The following is a 21,519-nucleotide window of genomic DNA, read 5'->3' on the forward strand; positions in this document are numbered from 1 at the left end:
GGCTAAATGAAGAAACTAAATCATAACATAATACCACCTCAACTAACTATTCAAACATAATTAACTGACCTGTCACACAACTAAGAAAAAGAGGGCTTAAATACTGGCTGATGAGACCAGACTTACACACATGGGAGGAGGGAAGGGGAACATCCATTTACTACTTTAACAAAAAGGAACTAACACAGTTTAAGAATCAACCTAAATAATAACTAAACATAAAATTAACAAAATAAAATCACAAAGCAAAGAACTTATGCAAGAACAAATGACTCCATGGTCCTCCCCCATGGTACAGCTCTGCATGGTATCTCCCAATCAACACTTTGTGCACCAGCGGGCCAGCCAGAGTCCTCTTCTTTTTTTTCCTCTCAGTCCCAAGAACCCTCCCCACAGCACTGGCAAAACAAGAAAACACAGCAAATATTAAAAGGTGTTTGACAAAATTAAATATACCAAAGTTATCTAAATGTGCATGATACAATTAGAACTAATGTATGTCAATCTTGCCAAACAAATGAAAATACACAAACAAACCAATATCTTTGTGCTTCAGTGAGCGTGATGTACAGTACAGACCAAAAGTTTGGACACACCTTCTCATTCAAAGAGTTGTCTTTATTTTCATGACTATGAATATTGTAGATTCACACTGAAGGCATCAAAACTATGAATTAACACATGTGGAATTATATACTGAACAAAAAAGTGTGAAACAACTGAAAATATGTCTTATATTCTAGGTTCTTAAAAGTACCCACCTTTTGCTTTGATTACTGCTACGCAGACTCTTGGCATTCTGTTGATGAGCTTCAAGAGGAAGTCACCTGAAATGGTTTTTTCACAGGTGGGCCCTGTCAGATTTAATAAGTGGGATTTCAAGCCTTATAAATGGGGTTGGGACCATCAGTTGTGTTCTGCAGGAGGTGGTTACAGTACACAGCTGATAGTCCTACTGAATAGACTGTTAGAATTTGTTTTATGGCAAGAAAAAAGCAGCTAAGTAAAGAAAAACGAGTAGCAATCATTACTTTAAGAAATGAAGGTCAGTCAGTCCGAACAATTGGGAAAACTTTGAAAGTGTCCTCAAGTGCAGTCGCAAACACCATCAAGCGCTACAAAGACACTGGCTCACATGAGGACCGCCCCAGGAAAGGAAGACCAAGAGTCACCTCTGCTGCGGACGATAAGTTCATCCGAGTCACCAGCCTCAGAAATCGCAGGTTAACAGCAGCTCAGATTAGAGAACAGATCAATGCCACACAGAGTTCTAGTAGCAGACACATCTCTAGAACAACTGTTAAGAGGAGACCGTGTGAATCAGGCCTTCATGGTAAAATAGCTGCTAGGAAACCACTGCTGAGGACAGGCAACAAGCAGAAGAGACTTGTTTGGGCTAAAGAACACAAGGAATGGACATTAGACCAGTGGAAATCTGTGCTTTAGTCTGATGAGTCCAAGTTTGAGATCTTTGGTTCCAACTACTGTGTCTTTGTGCGGCACAGAAGAGGTGAACGGATGGACTCTACATGCCTCGTTCCCACCGTGAAGCAGGGAGGAGGAGGTGTGATGGTGTGGGGGTGCTTTGCTGGTGACACTGTTGGGGATTTATTCAAAATTGAAGACATACTGAACCAGCATGGCTACCACAGCATCTTGCAGTGGCATGCTATTCCATCCGGTTTGCGTTTAGTTGGACCATCATTTATTTTTCAACAGGACAATGACCCCAAACACATCTCCAGGCTGTGTAAGGGCTATTTGACCAAGAAGGAGAGTGATGGGGTGCTGCGCCAGATGACCTGGCCTCCACAGTCACCGGACCTGAACCCAATCAAGACGGTTTGGGGTGAGCTGGACCGCAGAGTGAAGGCAAAAGGGCCAACAAGTGCTAAGCATCTCTGGGAACTCCTTCAAGACTGTTGAAAAACCATTTCAGGTGACTACCTCTTGAAGCTCATCAACAGAATACCAAGAGTGTGTGGAGCAGTAATCAAAGCAAAAGGTGGCTACTTTGAAGAACCTAGTATATAAAGACATATTTTCAGTAGTTTCACACTTTTTTGTTCAGTATATAATTCCACATGTGTTCATTCATAGTTTTGATGCCTTCAGTGTGAAGCTACAATATTCATAGTCATGAAAATAAAGAAAACTCTTTGTATGAGAAGGTGTGTCCAAACCTTTGGTCTGTACTGTATACATGAAACAAAGAAACTCAAAGGGAAAAGGTGTTGGTGTGCAGGTTACCGACTGTGTGGCTGCAGGTGCGGCCATCACAATATACACTCACCGGCCACTTTATTAGGTACACCTGCTCGTTAACACAAATGACTAATCAGCCAGGAAGGAAGCAACACTGATTGACAATCAATTTCACATGCTGTTGTGCAAATGGAATAGACAACAGGGGGAAATCTTTGGCGATTAACAACACATAGTCAATAAAGGAGTGGTTCTGCAGGTGGGGACCACAGACCACTTCTCAGTACCTATGCTTTCTGGCTGATGTTTTGGTCACTTTTGATTGTTGGTGTTGCTTTCACACTCGTGATAGCATGAGACGCACTCTACACCCCACACAAGTGGCTCAGGTAGTGCAGCTCATCCATGATGGCACATCAATGTGAGGTGTGGCAAGAAGGTTTGCTGTGTCTGTCAGCATAGTGTCCAGAGCCTGGATGCGCTACCAGGAGACAGGCCAGTACACCAGGAGATGTGGAGGAGGCCGTAGGAGGGCAACAACCCAGCAGTAGGACCGCTACCTCCGCCTTTGTGCAAGGAGGAACAGGAGGAGCACTGCCAGAGCCCTGCAAAATGACCTCCAGCAGACCACAAATGTGCATGTGTCTGCACAAACGGTTAGAAACCGGCTCCATGAGGATGGTACGAAGGCCCGACGTCCACAAATGGGGGTTGTGCTCACAGCCCAACACTGTGCAGGACGCTTGGCATTTGCCAGAGAACAACAGGATTGGCAAATTTGCCGCTGGCGCCCTGTGCTCTCCACAGATGAGAGCAGGTTCACACTGAGCACATGTGACAGACATGACAGAGTCTGGAGACACCGTGGAGAGCGATCTGCTGCCTGCAACATCCTTCAGCATGACCGGTTTGGCAGTGGGTCAGTAATGGTGTGGGGTGGCATTTCTTTGGAGGGCCGTATCCAGCCATTTTAGGGCTTTGTGATCAGTTTCCAGTACAGAATGTCTTCCCAGAAGATAATATTGAAATGAATCCAGAGCCCACTTTATAGCCAGGCATTCCTTCTCAATAGTGGTATAACGGGTTTCTCTGGGAAAAAGCTTTCGGCTGATGAAGGCGATTGGATGGCGGTCATTTGGGGGGCCCTGCAACAACACAGCACAAAGACCTTTATCTGAAGCATCAGTTTGTAAAACAAACGCCCGCTGGAAATCAGGGCAATGGAGCACAGGATCTCGGCTTAGGGCCTCCTGAATGTCTTTAAATGCCACAGTAGAACATTTGGGCCCCGGAGACTGCTCATGTCTGTAAGAAGAGAAGCTCTGGCAGAGTAATTGGGAATAAATCTGTGGTACCAGCCGGGCATACCCAAGAAGGATTTAAGTTGTTTTCTTGTCTGTGGAAGGGGGCAGGACTGGATGGCTTCAATTTTTTGAATTTGTGTCTTCACCAGTCCTCCTCCAATAACAAAACCCAGGTACTCCATCTCCCTCTTTGCAATGGCACACTTTGCTGGATTCACTGTCAGTCCTGCTTTCTGGAGACACTCAAAGACCACTTTTAGGTGTTGTAAGTGTTCTCCCCAACAGTTACTGTAAACAATGATGTCATCCAGATATGCAGAGGCAAAATGTGAGAGGCCATTGAGTACCTTATCCATTAGGCGCTGGAATGTGGCAGGAGCCCCATGAAGTCCAAACGGCATCACTCTAAAGTGGTAAAGGCCACATAGTGTTCTAAAAGCTGTCATCTCTCTAGACCTAGAGTAGAGTGGTACTTGCCAATAGCCTTTGGAAAGGTCGATTGTGGTGAGATATTTTGCTTTACCAAGTTTCTCAATCAAATCATCGATACGAGGAGTTGGATAGGAATCAGACTTTGAGACTGAATTGAGGTAGCGGAAGTCAATGCAAAACCTTAATCTTCCATCCTTTTTAGGGACGAGGACAATTGGATTGCACTACTCGCTCTGTGATGCCTCAACAATTCCAAGAGAAAGCATTACCTCAATTTCCTTTTTGAGTGGCTCCAGTAGTCTTTCAGGAATGTGATAGCTCATTCGTTTTGGAGTTGCGTCTTCTTTTAACGCAACATCATGCATTATCACATCAGTATAACCTGGATTCTTCTGGAACATATTTAATGGACAGACAGCCCTCACCTCCAACTGCTGTTCCCTGGACAGATGATCCAAACTGGGCTGGGAGGGTGATGGAACAGGAAAATATTGCTCCTCCCAGTAGAAGCCTGAGGAACTTCTCTGTATGCAAACAGAATATAAGGAAGCCATTGGTCCCAGTCAGAGCCAGTTTCATTCACAAATTTCCCTAGCATTTGATTTAAGGGTTTGATTAAACCTTTCAGTGAGTCAATCAGTTTGTGGATGATAAGGTGTTGTTCTCAGTCCTTTAATCCCTAGCAACTGATACGCATCTTTAAGCAATTTTGACATAAAATTGGTGACCTGGTCAGTGAGTATTTCCTGAGGAAAGCCAACTCTGGAAAACAATTGCACCAAACAGAATGCAACATTCTTTGCTTTGACAACTTTCAGGGGGAACACTTCTGGATATTTAGTTGTGTAATCCACAGTCACCAGCATAAACCGATTTCCAGCTTTACTCCTTTCCACTGGTCCCACTATGTCCATGCCCAGGCGTTGAAATGGTGTACCCAGAACTGGAAGAGGTTGGAGAAGAGCTTTATCGGGCAGTCTGGCTGATGTAACTTGACATTCTGGACAGCTCCTGCAAAACTGCACAACATCTCTACGCAAGCCAGACCAATAGAAACAGCGCTTTATACGGGCTAAGGTCTTATGCTTCCCCAGGTGGCCAGCCCAGGGAATAGAATGGCCCAACTTCAAAACAGTTTCTCTCACTGCTTTAGGAACCACAAGCTGTTTAATTGGTCCATTTTGTCTATAGAGAATGTCATTTTGAATGACAAAATCATTTTTGTTGACTTTTGCCTCTTAAAAATACTTCACAAGATTTGAATCCTGGTGCTGCAGCTCCAATATATTACCAGGAATTTTAAACTCTTGGAGTACCTCAGGCTGTGGGGTGTCAGGAGGAACTACCACCGTCCCTTGAAACTTTTCCTTCCTCCACAGGCCTTTGGACTTCCTGAATTTTATTTTTTCTGTGGAAAATTCCACATTGTGAAATGGCAAGTTACTAAGATCTGAAACAATTTCCTCAGGCTGCTTTGCTTGTGCCCGAGTTAGAGCGACATTACACTGAGGAGGGTGTAACAGGTCGATAAGCACTGGTAGGTCACTGCCGAGGATTACTGGAAATGGCAAGTTATCTACTACCCCAACATTAAGCAGGTAAGTTTGTCCCTTTATGGTCACATTGACATCTGCTGTTGGATACTTCCTTTCATCACCATGGATACAGTAGATTGGGACGGTCTCACTGGTGCAAACAGACTGAGGTGGAACATACCTTTTGCTGGACCAAGGTCTGTGTACTCCCTGTATCAATCAGTGCTTTCAGTGCCTGACCGTTGAGCTTCACATACGTCTCCATTAATGGCTGCGTTGATCCAGCATTTTGAGTCTCTTCCCTGGGCACAAAACACATCTGGGACAATTTAACAGCATTTTGAGGGCACATTGGTTTGGTGTGACCCTCCTGTCCACATAAGTAACAGACAGGCTTCTTCCCCTGAAATTTTGTGTCAAATCTTTTCACAGGGGGCTTACCCACAGCTGAAACTTGTTGGGCTGATGATTGCTTGCAGCCATCCTTTTTCCAACTTTGGAAAGCCCAAGGCAGGTTCCTCCTCCTATCAGCCACAAACACGTCAGCCAGTTCAGCAGCCTTCTTTGCAGTCTTTGGATTATGTTCTTTTATCCACACCTGTAGCTCTGATCACAACATTCTTAAATACTGCTCAAGAATAATTATTTCATTCCACTGTTTTAGCATTAGGTTGCACCCATTTACTATAAAGCTCCTTCAGCCTTATGTAGAGCTCTTTTGGAGTTTCTTCAGGCTCTACCTAAAGCAAGCAAAATCTTTGCCTGTAGGTTTCACTGTTAATCTCATACTTCTGCAAAATAGCTAGTTTAACTTGGTCATAGATCATAGACAAATCAACCTCCATATATACAAAGGCACTTCTAGCCTTGCCTGTTATCAGAGGTATTAAGTGAAAAGCCCAGTCAGTTCTCGGCCACCTGCAGGCAGAAGCCATTCTTTCAAAAGTAATGAGAAAGTGTTCAATGTCATCCTCTTCACTAAGTTTTTGTAATTTAGGTGCCGGAGAATGTGCATAGAGAAAGTCACCTGATAGACTGTGTTGCGGGGAAGCTGCTACTCCAGAATCTGGTGGTTGTGTAGGCCGCACTGGGGAAATGGTCTGAGATTGAATCTCACTTCTAAACAAGCTGAACTGTTTTTCCAGTTCCTCAAATTTCTGTTCTTGCTTAGCTGCTTCTCTGTCCAGTAGTCCTCCTTGGCCTTCTGTTGTCCTAGATGGGCTCTGAGAAGACCAGCCAAATCTGATAGTGTTGGTTCACTCCCCTTCTCTTCCATGTCAAACACTCCACCAACAGGTCCACCTTCCTCAACAGCATCTCTTTCATCTGGCTCAGAGCTGGGTCCTCCTGTTATTCGTCCTCTTTCCCTTCCAGGCATTTCTTCCTCTTCTTGCAAAAATGGTCAAAACCAGGAAAAAATTAAAAACACCAATGTCCTTAACTGATTAAATCCCACTCCTGACACCAACTGTGTTGGACCAGACTTAAGCAAGGACAAAAGATGTTCAAAAATTGGAAAAACATCAATTTAATACTGTCAAAAATAGTTAACAAAAGGTCAACTTCAATACAAAAATAACTCAGATAATAAATGACATGAGTTTGGGACCAACTCAGCTGAGGTCAACTGAACAGCAACAAAACTCAAACAAAACTGACCTCAAGACAAAAAAACAAAGGCTACTTAAATAGGGGTGGAATAACCTAGACTCACCAAATGGGGAAGGCACAACATAAGAGGAACGACAAATGGAAAAAAAAATACATACAAAATTAACAAACATAAATGACACAAATTAATCTTTAACTTAACACAAATAAGTGAATACTAAAGTGACAAAATAACTAACAACTTTCACAAGTTAAGAAGTTAAGCCCCCCCCCCCCTCAGTCTTTTGGAATAATAGTACGTTCCTGGCTTCCACCTCCAGCTGGTCTGCGTTTGCAGAACCTCAACGAAAAAAAACAAGTATATGTAAACCATTCAGACAAATCCTAACTAAAGTGTGCACCCATTAGAAAACCTGTCTAAATAAAATAACTTGAACTTATGTATAGTGTCATCTGAAACTGATAAATGTAAAACAATGAAACAATACTGACACTTTGTGGTGGTGGTAGAAGCATCCACCACAGAGACCATATGCTGGTGCGGTTGGCCCTGGGTTCCTCCTAATGCAGGACAATGCTAGACCTCATATGGCTGGAGTGTGTCAGCAGTTCCTGCAAGATGAAGACATTGAAGCTATGGACTGGCCCGCTCGTTCCCCAGACCTGAATCCGATTGAGCACATCTGGGACATCATGTCTCGCTCCATCCACCAACATCACGTTGCACCACAGACTGTCCAGGAGTTGGCGGATGCTTCAGTCCAAGTCTGGGAGGAGATCTCTCAGGAGACCATCCGTCGTCTCATCAGGAGCATGACCAGGCGTTGTAGGGAGGCCACACACAATACTGAGCCTCATTTTGACTTGTTTTAAGGACATTACATCAAAGTTGGATCAGCCTGTAGTGTTTTTCCACTTTCATTTTGTGTGTGACTCCAAATCCAGGCCTCCATTGGTTAATAAATTTGATTTCCATTGATGATTTTTGTGTGATTTTTGTTGTCACCACATTCAACTTTGTACAGAACAAAGTATTCAATGAGAATATTTCATTCATTCAGATCTAGGTTGTGTTATTTGAGTGTTCCCATTATTTTTTTGAGCAGTGTATATATCATGATCATCATATTTAATCACATTTCATGAACATCAGTTTATCAAGTGCCACATAGCAGCTGCTTTTTCCTTTGTAACCCTTTGGAAACTACAATCAAATACTTGGTTTTTCACATTTTGGTTGTCCATCCACCATTGCCTTCTATGGAATATTTAGGTAATTTAGCATGTGGTCAATAATTAGAATGTGTATAAATTTAGCCAACACATTTAAAGATGTTGTTACATGTCATCTTTTTTCTAGTCTTTAAAAAGGATCAAACGATCGGACAGACGCGGAGCAGAGTCAGTCACAGAAGAGAAGTTCACCATTCTGTTTGAGTCCCAGTTTAGCGTTGGAAGCAATGAACTCGTCTTTCAAGTTAAGGTGAGAGGAGACATACAGACGAAAGGCAATAAAATTGTTCATTTAAGTTTGATATGGAAAGATTATACCCAGTTTTTTCCTGTAATTGTGGAATTCTGTTCATCCCCAGAAAAACAAAGCTTCGGGTAAAACAAAAACCATTTGCAAAGGCTTCTTCCTATTCTTAGTCAGTCTTTATGTTATGAAAAAGCAACTCCTTACAATTAAATTTTTAGAACGTTGTTATTGTGCATTGTTGTTGTTGTATAGCCATTGTAACATTCATGTGCAGACTGATTTTTTTTTTTCTCTGAACAGACATTATCCCTTCCTGTTGTGGTGATAGTTCATGGTAGCCAAGACAATAATGCCACAGCAACAGTATTGTGGGATAATGCATTTGCAGAGGCAGTAAGTAAAATGATTGTGTGTCTGCTTTCCAAATTTTACATAAAGGTGGTCCCATTTTGGGCATTTTTGTGCATTTCATAAACATCTAGCTAAAAAAAGTCTAATTTATTCGCTTTTATTTTTATCTTAGTTATAATCCTCTCCCCATGAAGGAAAAGCTGTTTAGAGTAATGAAATAACCACCCATATAAATAATAAAAACAAAAAAAATGAAAGTAAACATGAGACAAATGTCACAACTCTGAAAGTGGTAAGGATAGATTTAAAAACAAATCTTAGCTAAAGAGTTAATTTCTAAAATTAAAATGCAACGTTATTGTCATCATAGGCATCTTTTTGCATTTTTGCATTACATATACTCTGGTGAAGAGTTCTTGCAGCCCTGATTTGGAAGCTCTTGCAGCTGGCTTTTGACCAATATTAACACAGCTTTGTTGTGTGGTGTCAGACCAACTTAAATTGTAAAACAAATATTTCTCTGTTTATTCAGATACATTTTTTATAGAGACAGTTGAGAAGAACCTTTCGTACCCACTGACAATGCATGTTTGGTTGAATGTTGCAATTTAATTCTGCATTCCAGCTTTGCTCAGAGGTTGAAATTTCCTATTTCACAGTTGAAATAGAAACAGGAAGTCACCCTGAAACATGATTTCCAAGTGGGAAAGTTGAAGGTTTCTTACTAACCCAGACTTCTAAGTCCAACATGGCTACTGTCTGTTTCAAACATATCGATGGCTGCAGTAATTGACAGTTTATTTTTACTTTTGTGGGTTTCTATCTCATTGAATCTTTCACTAATATATGGTGTATACATTCTGTTAGTTAACATGCACCCAAAAGTCTAATTAGCTATCATTGCTACTAGTGGATAGCTTCTCTCTGAGCATAGCAATTAGCATTTCCTTCAAATTTGCCTCTGAAATGTGGTGAGGTTATGGTTGGATTTGAAGTCATTCCAAAACCCACGTTTTGGCTTCACAGATAAATGAGTATTTGTTTTTGTTCTGTTTTCTTCTTCTTTGCTGTTTTTTGATTAGTTTATTCTGGGAGTTCTCGAAATTTCTCCACTGCACTTCTGTTTTGAGTAGTTTCTGTTTGAACTTGAGCAACTAATCTATTTGACTTCTTGTGCTGATTAGTTCTATATCACAGTTAACTAGCTTTTTATTTACCTTGCAAAAGAAAATTGAGTCTAAGGAAACAGCTTTCAGTATACATAGACATGTGAAATTAGGCATTAGACATATGCACAGTTGATAATGTTGTAAACAAAAAGCTGCTTATGTAAATTCATATAATTTATTTCTATACCTCCTCTACATTTGCAGGGTCGAGTGCCTTTTCTCGTGCCAGATAAGGTACTTTGGCCTCAGCTGTGTGAAGCTATAAACATGAAGTACAAGGCAGAGGTGCAGAGCAACAGGGGGCTATCTGAGGAGAACCTGGTCTTCCTGGCTCAAAAGGCTTTCAGCAGCTCCAGCAACAATCCCGATGACTACCGGAGCATGACGATGACCTGGTCACAGTTTAACAGGGTTAGCGCCAGCGCTCTTACCTCGTGATGCTCTGAGCAAACATGCAGCGTACAAAAATAGTGTTCTGTTTACCTGTTATCAACAGCTTTAATGAATGAATTTTTATCACGCTGTACTTTTTTTTTTTTAAGCCTTCAAGTCATAATGCATAAAGTATTTCAGCCACATGCTTAGCCCTTATATGAGCATTTTTGGTCAAGAAGAGATTCAAACTCAGGAATCTTTCTTGCTTCATTTATAGTATCCCAACTGCTCTATTCTGTGGTTAACTTGAGTGAGAATGCCTCATTGGCAGTCAAGTTTTCATCTTAATTGTCCTGTTTGTCCATGCAGAAGAATGTTGGCCCCATTTGCTAGCCTAAAGCAGCCAATGAAAGAACAAATTTCACCACACACCATTATTCTCATTGGATGACAGAAACGTTATGTGTCAGCCCTTTCACAAAATTGCATCAGTGGTATACATAAGCACACAGCTATATCCAGTGTACATACATAATAGAACCTTTGTTTCATATTTTATCTTTATTTTATTTCAGTAGACCCAGTTGGTTTAAAGAAGTGGGAAAAAATTTTAAAATAAACCCTGCATGCTTTCTCAGAAGATGTTTTCCTCAACATGTTTTATGTCTACAGGAAAGCTTGCCAGGAAGGAACTTCACATTTTGGCAATGGTTTGATGGTGTTATGGAACTTACAAAGAAACATCTCAAACCTCACTGGAATGATGGGTAAGGATTTTTAAGAAGCTAAATACTTTCTTCTCATCCTAAAACTCAAGCAATCATTCTGCTTCTATGTTTTTCATGGCAGCCAGCAAAATAAAAAGCAGTCAGATCAGAAATTCTCTTTTTATTTAAATATAACACTCTTTTTGTAGAGCCATCATGGGCTTTGTGAACAAGCAACAGGCTCAGGATATGCTGATGTCCAAACCCAATGGTACCTTTCTTCTGCGCTTCAGTGACTCTGAGATTGGAGGCATAACAATTGCATGGGTGGCAGAAAATCCCAACAAAGCAGGTATGATGTGCAGGATGTCACATTTAAGACTTTTTTTGGCTTTAAGAGATCCAAGTGAGTCTCCTCAATGAATACAGATAGTAAAAATACAAGGTATTGACCTTTTCAGTAAGACATAAATCATGCATAACAGTTGTCATTTCTCACATTTTGGTGTTTTGTCGTGGTTTTCTTTGAAAGATTTCTTGAGAACCCACTGCAGCTTTTTGTGCATCGCAGCACGGCACGATTGCTGTTGAACATGATGTTTCTTTGTTTTTCAATTTCATTTGTTTCAAGAGCAATGTGTGTAGTATTTATGTTGAGTCAGTGTCTTACACTGGTCATCGTGCTTTCGGGTGAGGATGCATGGTAACAGACAAGCAAAGTTTGCAGTCTTTACAGCTCTGAATCACGTCAGTGCAATCAGTCCTATGAATTGCTGCCCTGGATCTTACAAGGACATCTAGGAGTTTTAAGGTCCTCAAAAGCAAACCCCAGTTTATCCTGCACTTGGGAATGGCCAAAGAGTTTGCAAGAATGGAGCTCTGTACCTGAAAAACGAAATAGCGAGGTGGTCTCTCTTGTTTCATCTTTCCATTCAAGCAATGGCATCTTCATTTAGAAAAGGTGCATTAAATCTAGCAGTTCATTGGATTTGAATCTTGACTGACCCCACTTTCAAAATATTTAAACATCTGGTGTCTGGTCCAGGGCTGTTGCCACATCATGGGCTTGGCTGTAGCAGCAAAGACATCTCTTGGGCTCCTGCTGTCTAGCTTGCCAGAACAGTCACTATCAATTATAAAGCTTAGAGGCTGTTTGAAGAGATGGTCATCACCCTTCAAAAAACTAGTGACCTTAGAACAAAAGTCAAGTCTTTTAATGTCTGCCACCAAACTTCAATTGCTCCATGTTGGACTTGTAGCTATGGCTGGGAGAGGATGGTTCATTAACTCTAACAGATCCACTTTAGAATCACCAAAGATGTTTGTAACTTTCCAGCAAGGATCCAAAGTTTTACTGGCTTCTCCTGTGGCCTTGTCTAAAAGGATATATCCCACAAAGATCCGGCCCTGAACCCCCGAGACACAGTTTAGGAGTTCTCGCTTGGCTTCAAAAAGATGAGGGGAGTATATCAGTAAATCCTCTATTAATGTTGAGGACTGGCCAATTTTGCTAATTCAGTTCACAGGTTTGGAGAGGTGTAAGTGCCTCATAGTTTATTCATTTCATTATTTGGTTTAATTTCATTATTCATTCATTCAAGCAATGGCTGTTTCTGATTACCTATAAACTGTTCCCTGTTGGCAAGGTCCTAATTGGTCTGATTAATCTGTTGCACAGATGGTCTGATGGTAACGAAGCTACTTGACAGGTGGTTCCTCACTTCACTAAGTTTTAATATAGTTATTTACCTGAAATGGCACTTGTATTTAAACATGGTGTATAATATGTGTTTATAATCCATTTTATACCTGCAATCAACCACTTTAGATTTAGGAGCACTCAGTGCTTATTTCAAACTGAATATATGCTGATGATCAACATTGCAGTTAATAAGAATAAAGGTCCTTTTAGATAAACCTCAGTTTGAAATATTCAAATATTACTAATATTATCAAAACAACTGCAACCAAAACTACAGTGAAAGAAAGTACACCCTCTATCAATTTCAGAGTTTTGATGAATAAATAATTTAGTCTTTACAGGTTCTAAACTTTTTTAATTTAACCTCAAAAACCACAGGTTTTTGCCCACCTACAGATTTAATATTTTTTGTTTTTGCATTTTTGCCACTCTTAAATGCTTTGGATCATCAAACAAATTTTAATATTAATTGAGAACCGGCATAAATAGAAAATACAGTTTTTTAATGATGATTTAATCTATAAAGAGAAAAAAGCTGTCTGAACTAACCTGATTATTTCTGAGAATAGTTATCACCCTTTAAATCTCATGATAAGTTGTATCACCATTGCTGTTAACAACTGCTATCAAGCATTTACCATAACTAGAAATTAGTCTTTTTCATCGCTGTGAGGGAGTTTTGACTCAATCTTCTTGGTATAATCTTCATTGATTGCACATTGCACCAGTAAGAGCAGAGTGTGAAGGTTCAATTAGCAGGGTAAGAGCACAGTTTTGCTCAAAATATTGAAATCCACACAACATTATGGATGACATACCAGAGTTCAAAAGAGGACAAATTGTTGGTGCACGTCTTGCTGGCGCATCTGTAATCAAGACAGCAAGTCTTTGTGATGTATCAAGAGCCACGGTATCCAGGGTAATGTCAGCATACCACCAAGAAGGACGAACCACATCCAACAGGATTAATTGTGGACGCAAGAGGAAGCTGTCTGAAAGGGATGTTCAGGTGCTAACCCGGATTGTATCCAAAAAACATAAAACCACAGCTGCCCAAATCACGGCAGAATTAAATGTACACCTCAACTCTCCTGTTTCCACCAGAACTGTCCGTCGGGAGCTCCACAGGGTCAATATACACTGCTATAGCCAAACCTTTGGTCACTCATGCCAATGCCAAACGTCGGTTTCAATGGTGCAAGGAGCGCAAATCTTGGGCCGTGGACAATGTGAAACATGTATTGTTCTCTGATGAGTCCACCTTTACTGTTTTCCCCACATCCGGGAGAGTTACGGTGTGGAGAAGCCCCAAAGAAGCGTCCCACCCAGACTGTTGCATGCCCAGAGTGAAGCATGGGGGTGGATCAGTGATGGTTTGGGCTGCCATATCATGGCATTCCCTTGGCCCAATACTTGTGCTAGATGGGCCAGGGACTACTGAACCATTCTTGAGGACCATGTGCATCCAATGGTTCAAACATTGTATCCTGAAGGCGGTGCCGTGTATCAGGATGACAATGCACCAATACACACAGCAAGACTGGTGAAAGATTGGTTTGATGAACATGAAAGTGAAGTTGAACATCTCCCATGGCCTGCACAGTCACCAGATCTAAATATTATTGAGCCACTTTGGGGTGTTTTGGAGGAGCGAGTCAGGAAACGTTTTCCTCCACCAGTATCACGTAGTGACCTGGCCACTATCCTGCAAGAAGAATGGCTTAAAATCCCTCTGACCACTGTGCAGTACTTGTATATGTCATTCCCAAGACGAATTGACGCTGTATTGGGCGCAAAAAGAGGCCCTACACCATACTAATAAATTATTGTTTGATGATCTGATACACGTAAGTGTGGAAGCTGTAAGGGCGTATATACTTTTTCAAATGACATTACAGGCAAAATACAAATTACCCTTAAATTAAAAGGGGTGTTCTTTCTTTTTGACCTGACTATAAATAGGCAACTTCTAACTTTACCCAGTGATAACATTTAGAGCCTTTTCAGTTTTCTCCTAAACATCTCAAATGATGTCCTGGAGTGAAATGGGAGAGTATGACTGCTGTTATTGATAATGTGCCCTGTTTGTTTAGGTGAGCGCATGGTCTGGAATCTGATGCCCTACACAACTAAAGACTTCTCCATTCGCTCTCTGGCCGACCGAATTAGTGATCTCAATCACCTCCTGTTCCTCTATCCCGACAGACCCAAGGATGAGGTGTTCTCCAAATACTACACACCACCCCTCTGTGAGAGACTCTGTTTGTAAAATCTCCAAAATTACGGATGCAAATGCTTAGATGGTTTTAGATATGTTCATTACTAAAAATACCTTCTGTTATTCTGTTTTTACTACTTCTTTCTGTATTTTTTTTAAAGCTAAAGCAGTGGATGGTTATGTGAAACCACAAATCAAACAAGTAGTGCCTGAGTAAGTACTTCCTGCCTGTACCTTTTCTTTTGTTCCCCCATTTCTGTTTCATCTCCTTACTCTTCCTTCTCTGCCATCCACTTGCCTGTTATTATTCTGAAGCAGCATTTAGAGTTAATCAGCCAGTGCCGGACCTTGAATTCAGGTCAGCCATTAGTTTGCTGTTACAGTTGGAGGAGGCCAATTAAAGATGGCGGGGGTTCCTGCATGAGCTTGTCTTCCACTCATCATATGAGTTAGGCTTGTTAGTTAGGAAGCTCCACTGATGCCTGTCTCCTTGGTTGGTTTCACAGTTTTAGAGAAAATGGACATAAGGATATAGGAAAGCACAGGAATCACGCTGAGAATTGTTGCTTAGGAAACTGCTGAATAAAATCTCATCGGGTTTTGGTCACAATTAAATGTTTTGGTTTTTTTTTGGGGGGGGGGTTCTTTTGCAGCTTTGCTACACCTAATCCAGACCCAAACAGTATAAATCCAACACATATGGATCTAGGCGCTTCTCCAGCACCTGTTAATCACTCTCATGCTTTTGGCATGTACCCGCCCATGTAAGTTCAAATATATAATTTTTGTGTGCATTTTGATGGTGTTGTGCCCCCACCTTGTCCAGGCCTGAATGTTCTCTGTTGGCCTTGACAGGGCTGACCCAGTGTTGGATGGAGACGGAGACTTTGACCTGGATGACACCATGGATGTGGCGAGGCATGTGGAGGAGCTTCTGCGGAGGCCTGTAGAGAGTCAGTGGGGTGGCCAGCAGTCTTGACCCTTGATCTGTTGACATGCAATGCAACCAAACAAGCCCTGCCCTAACTCTTACCCCAACTCTCATTAACATGGTTTAATTCCATTCATCTCTTGGTTTTTTCATACCGCTATGTAAAATTGTTAATAATGGCTGTTTGCTTCCTCTGTCTTTCAGTTTAACAACATGCATGTCAGTGATTTCGTATAGTTTATTTGTGTCCCTAAGTGTTTGTAAAACAGACTAGATTAAACCAAGCTACAATGTTACAGTGTTGTGAAAAACAAAGACAGAAATATTGTCCATGGAAATTGTGCATGTATTTTCAATTGATTTTAAATTCATTTTGAAAAATATGCTACTGTATGATGTTATTTCAGAAGTTGAATGTTTTTATTTTTATTTTATATTATCTGCTTTGTAAATTCGTTATTGTTCTGCTAGTTACACTGATCTTGCCCTTTGACAAAAGAGAAACCTTAGAATAGTTTTTCCTTCGCTCTTAAAGAAAATGATTCATCGCTTGTCAGTTATTCAAATGTATATACACTAACCTATGACAGAGTGGCTCTCTTTGCTCTCTGCACTAGACTGCACACACATTAGAACACGGTACCCGCTCGCAAGCTTAAGATTTATTTGTGTTCGATGTGTTCCCCAGCTGCAAAGGAAAGGGGCTCAGGCACCTCCCTTGCACTCACAGGGCTATATGTCTTCTCTTTATACACAAAAATGCAAATCTAAGCATTTACTTAGCGCTGCAAGCTTGTCCTCTCAGGTCTCACTGCTCCCCTCATCAATGCTACCTCGCATTGGTCTCCTGACAGTTGTTCGTATTGGTTCCTTCACTGTTTCTGCACTACCATGTCTCCAGTACGTACAGTTAATTTTGTTCTTGTAATTACCTTTAATGTGTGCGAAGAAGATCCCTTGTTGCACGGGGCTAACTGTCGACTGTTTTATGCTTGAGACCACTCTCGTGAAGATGTCCGGAGTCATCTTGGTAATGCCTAAATATTCCGCGTTTTCTACGTCCTAATGCATTTATTTGTGCAACTGCATAATGACACTGTGGCATGTGCATGTCTCTTTGTGACAACTTGAACAAGCAAGCAGCAAATGTTGCAAAGCATAAATGAAGGCTTCAAAGGTTTGCGAAAGACTAAAGATCTGCTGCCATATTCAGAACCTGCAGGATGTCACTTTGTTTTTAAGTTTGACTTTAGTCCTTGGGTTCAAACTAACTATTGTTGTGCATCCCCTATTTGTTTCACATAGATCATAATTAAGACAGTGTTGTAACCTCAGGAATAAATTGTTGCGGAACCAGTGTTTAAGCCAAAAAGAAAACACTGTGTACAAAAGATAATACATTTATTTTATATATTATATTGTTTCTGTGGCACTCCACAGTTGAATGTAACCACCTTAGATCACCCTGAGGATTTACATAAGGTTTGTGCAAAATTATGTATAACCAGAAGTACTCACTTAAAAACAATACAGAGCAACTGGCAATCAGAAAGAAATGCGTATTTTTTACTCGTTTCCCTGACTTAAATTCTTTTTAATTTACTTGTCATTTTTTGAAGAAATCTCAAGCGACAGGTGATTTTTTTGACAGAACCCCATTGCCATTTTTCTCATAATTTCTAAGATTTGTTTTACTGTAGACTGTTCATTTTATTAATGAGCTAGATGGCGCTGTGTTGTTTGATGTATGTGTACCATGTTTGTTGTTTGAGTTTATCACTTGGAGACTGTTCAAAAAACCACAGCTGTTGAGTTGAGAAAAATGAAATAAAGTTTTATAAATAAAGATATTTGTTTTATTTACTGCATCTTATTCTTTAAAAAAAGAAGGTAATCGGGCAAAAATGGGGTATGTCCTAGGTGCAGGTTTGGGAATGTTTGCCAGACCAACTCCGAGCCAACTGAAAGACACACACTGCTATTCTCAGTTTAGAATCACAAATTATCCTAATGTGTTTTTTTTAGCTGTGGGGGGAAGTCAAAGTGTACGACAAAAAAACATACTGGCACACAGAGTGCAGACCACACAGAAAGGTTCAGATATACTATTAGGCATCTTCTTCCTGTGATGCAACCCTGTTAACTGTAAGATTCACTTAAATTTTTTATTTATCTGGTATTCACAGAACATTCTCAAATTCTGCCTAATTCAAGAATAACCCAGAAAACCTTAATGGACATGCCTGTTTAATGTATTATATACATTATGAGGCTCACTGAACTTTGGCATATTAGGCCATTAAATATCAAAATATTTAAGTGAACTGGTTGACATTGCATGTATTTGTTGTGCACTGCAACTGTCAAGTTTCAGTATGCAAACCATTTTAAAGTAAAAATAGGAAGCTTGGTGTTTTGCTTAAACATGTGTGCCTTTTTACCTTTAAACTCTGCAGCAGGACTCCTAACTGGAACCAATAGATGGACAGGCATGAGTTGTGTGTTAATGTTTCTACTCTAGTTATCAGTTACTTCCAGAGTTCACCTTAAAATCTTTGCGTTAACCTTTAGGGCTTTGCATGGTCAAGCGCCTAATTACGTCTGAAATCTGTCAAAGCTTTATGTATCAACACAGACCCTCTGTTCTGCTAACCAGAGACTAATTTAAGCTCCTCTGAGGAGATTTTTCCTTTCTAGCAGTCGCACCTTAAAGATGAAATGCATCTCTTTTATTTATGTGGTACTGTCAGTTTGATTCCTGTTAAATGTAGCTGAAGACTTTTATTCTTTAGATAAACCTTTTGCAAGTTTTTTGTGATTTGCTTTAATGTGTATGTCCTTTCAATTATCTTATGTCCCTTTATTGTTGTTTATATTATTTTACTTTGTTGTTTGAATTGTATTCTGAACTAGTTTGAGGTTTTTATTTGTGACAGGTGCCATAGAAATAAATAGTTTTTACTTACTAAAATCACAAAATTACATACAGTTTTTCATTTAGTAAACATGGTTAAAAGACCATGAATTCAATTCAATTCAAAAATACTGTATTAATCCCAAAGGGAAATTAAATAAAAAACACGTTCTGCCTATAAACCTGACATACACTTCTTAATGGTATAGGAAAATAATATATTTTTTATTTAAACAAATTTGTTCCTTGTTGTTAGCTTTTGTAGAGAGTATGAATCTTTTAAAGCATGACCCAAACCATGACACTTCTGCCTCCATGTGAATGTTGGTATGTGCTTCTCTTCCTGGAAGGCTGTGCTTGATCTACACCACACAAGTCCTCTGCCCTAGTGTCCAAATAAGTGAAACTTAGACGTATCTGTTCACAGAACATTATTCCAGAAGCCCCGGTCTTTTGTCTACGTTTACCGTGCCAAACATAAGTTTGGCGCTTGAGTTTTTCTTTAGAAGCAAATGTTTCCTCTATTTACACTTTCCATTGAAGTCACATTAAGCTAGTGCAGTCTCATTCTGATTATACAGGCATGCACTTTCACACCAACAACAGCAAGGAGCTGCTGTAGGTCTTATAATGACAGTTTATATTACACAAGGTTTTAAACTGCATTTTCTTGAGTTGTTCTTGATTTGTTACAATGCTTACCTTTTCCAGTATTCTAAAATTTGATAATACATATCTATATGCCCAAATATGTAAGAAAAACGCACAGGCTGTGGGGGTGTTCCTATTTTTCCACCTGGCTGTATGAGAAAAGGAGAAGCTAGGGAGCATCAGAAGCAAGACCCGTTTGTTTCTGCCATCTGGTGGAAATAAGAAGAACTACATTTGTTTTTGTGCGTCTGTGCTGAAGCCTAAATGCCGAGTAAGTTCCTCATGCCATACATAGGAACGATAAGAAACTCTAATTTACAATCAAATTCAATAAAATGTAAGTTGTTACTGAAACGATGATCTTTATCAGTTTTGAAAGGTCGGGGATTTCAGTGCTTGCTTCAACACGAGGAAACCTAATCATTTACATTGGTTATATTGCATTGCATTCCAGCCTTATCTTCATACTTTATAATTTATGTACAGGCCACCATGTCAGAGGCTGAAATCCTGTGTTCGTTAGTGATAATAATGAAAGTGGAGGCGGCTCCCATAGAGGCAAGGGCTTATAGTTTTAAAGTGAGGTTTTAGCAGGATCTTTCTTGTTTGTGTTATAAGCTGACATCCATATAAGGTTTTCTGCAACAGAGCTATAATTTAAAATTTTACCAATTTGTACCGAAAACCTTCAACTGGATTTCAACTTCAGATTGGGTTTGTAAGTATAGTTCTAGTAGTATTTAAACCGTGTGCATAATAATTAACATTTTTACCAAAGTTGAAAACACAGCACTCAATGAGACATAAATTTTATTTCTCCTAAACTAGAATTAAATTTAGCATTCCTTCAAAAATTCGCAAACAACCCATTAATGAAAAGACTTTGCACCAATTTTAACTTGTTGATGAAAATGTCTCTGACTCGACTTCACAAAATTGAACTGTTTGATCTGATGTTAAATATATTTACCTCCTCTTTGTGTTTGGCTCTCCCAGATTGCTTTATAGAGGGAGAAACAGACTATATTTTTTTTCTAGTTAAGGTAAATAACCACTAGATGTCAGTAAAGTCAATTGAATAAGATGGGTCTGTATATTAACAATGCAAGGTATTCAATTCTACTCTGTAAATACTGAGTTATCGTTCATCTCCTGTGTCTCGGGTGGCTTGGATCTTATTCCTACCAATGAGTCGTCTTTTCTTTGCCTACTTAACATTCACGGGGGATGCTGGAAATGCATTCTTACTGTTGTTTCCACTGGCTTCTGGGATAAACAGATAAATGTAGCCGTCATGTATGCCTTCGGCTCACTCCACCTGTTAAATACAGATTTCAACCATTCATTTCCACCACAGTTTGACCTCAGTGAAGAATATCTCTTCATGTAAATTCTTGTGAGGTGAAATCAGCAAGATGTGCAGCTCAATCCTGGCATACAGCTGGTGAATAACTAAGCATGACTAACGGTGACTCCATATTTTAATATGTGACACAATTTAACCTTTTCAAACGATTAGGCTCAGATCTTTCAGATCTTTGCTACTAAAGGGATACTATACAATACGATTTCTAACCGCATTTGAAGTTTATTGTAATAACATAACATAAATATCTTATGTCATACATTTAACACTCTGATGCATCCTCTCATTTTTATTTCTAGAATTTCAGTGTGCAATTTAATTTTAGTGATGGAGGAAGCGGTAGTTTTTATAGTAACTTTTGCATTTACAAACCAAACAGTCATTTAAAATAGGTTATAATTGTTTTTAGTCATGGTTACAGTTCCTTTTAAATTGAAGAATAAAATGGGCAGACACAGGAAGCATGCTGACAAAGCTTAGGAAGATACACCCTATTCTTCGCAGTGATGAGACACAGTAACTTCCGTTGCTGATTTCATCTTCAAATGTAAAATATGTGCCCGCATAT

The 21,519-nt window shown here is 39.9% G+C and overlaps 1 protein-coding gene across 3 annotated transcripts in view; it reads left to right on the top strand.

The window, feature by feature from the left end:
* Positions 1-17,866, top strand: part of LOC124864740 (signal transducer and activator of transcription 5B-like) — an 88,806-nt gene extending 70,940 nt beyond the window's left edge. For all 3 annotated transcript variants that reach the window (XM_047359631.1, XM_047359632.1, XM_047359633.1), the window contains exons 11-19: positions 8,448-8,570; positions 8,868-8,960; positions 10,292-10,498; positions 11,135-11,229; positions 11,379-11,521; positions 14,965-15,120; positions 15,251-15,302; positions 15,743-15,853; positions 15,945-17,866. In XM_047359631.1, the coding sequence (XP_047215587.1) occupies positions 8,448-8,570; positions 8,868-8,960; positions 10,292-10,498; positions 11,135-11,229; positions 11,379-11,521; positions 14,965-15,120; positions 15,251-15,302; positions 15,743-15,853; positions 15,945-16,068 (1,104 nt within the window). In that variant the 3' untranslated portion in view covers positions 16,069-17,866. The remainder of the gene's footprint in view (positions 1-8,447; positions 8,571-8,867; positions 8,961-10,291; positions 10,499-11,134; positions 11,230-11,378; positions 11,522-14,964; positions 15,121-15,250; positions 15,303-15,742; positions 15,854-15,944) is intronic.
* The last annotated feature ends 3,653 nt before the right edge of the window (positions 17,867-21,519 follow it).

The sequence above is a fragment of the Girardinichthys multiradiatus genome, chromosome Y (assembly GCF_021462225.1).
Source record: "Girardinichthys multiradiatus isolate DD_20200921_A chromosome Y, DD_fGirMul_XY1, whole genome shotgun sequence".
Taxonomy (NCBI): Eukaryota; Metazoa; Chordata; class Actinopteri; order Cyprinodontiformes; family Goodeidae; genus Girardinichthys; species Girardinichthys multiradiatus.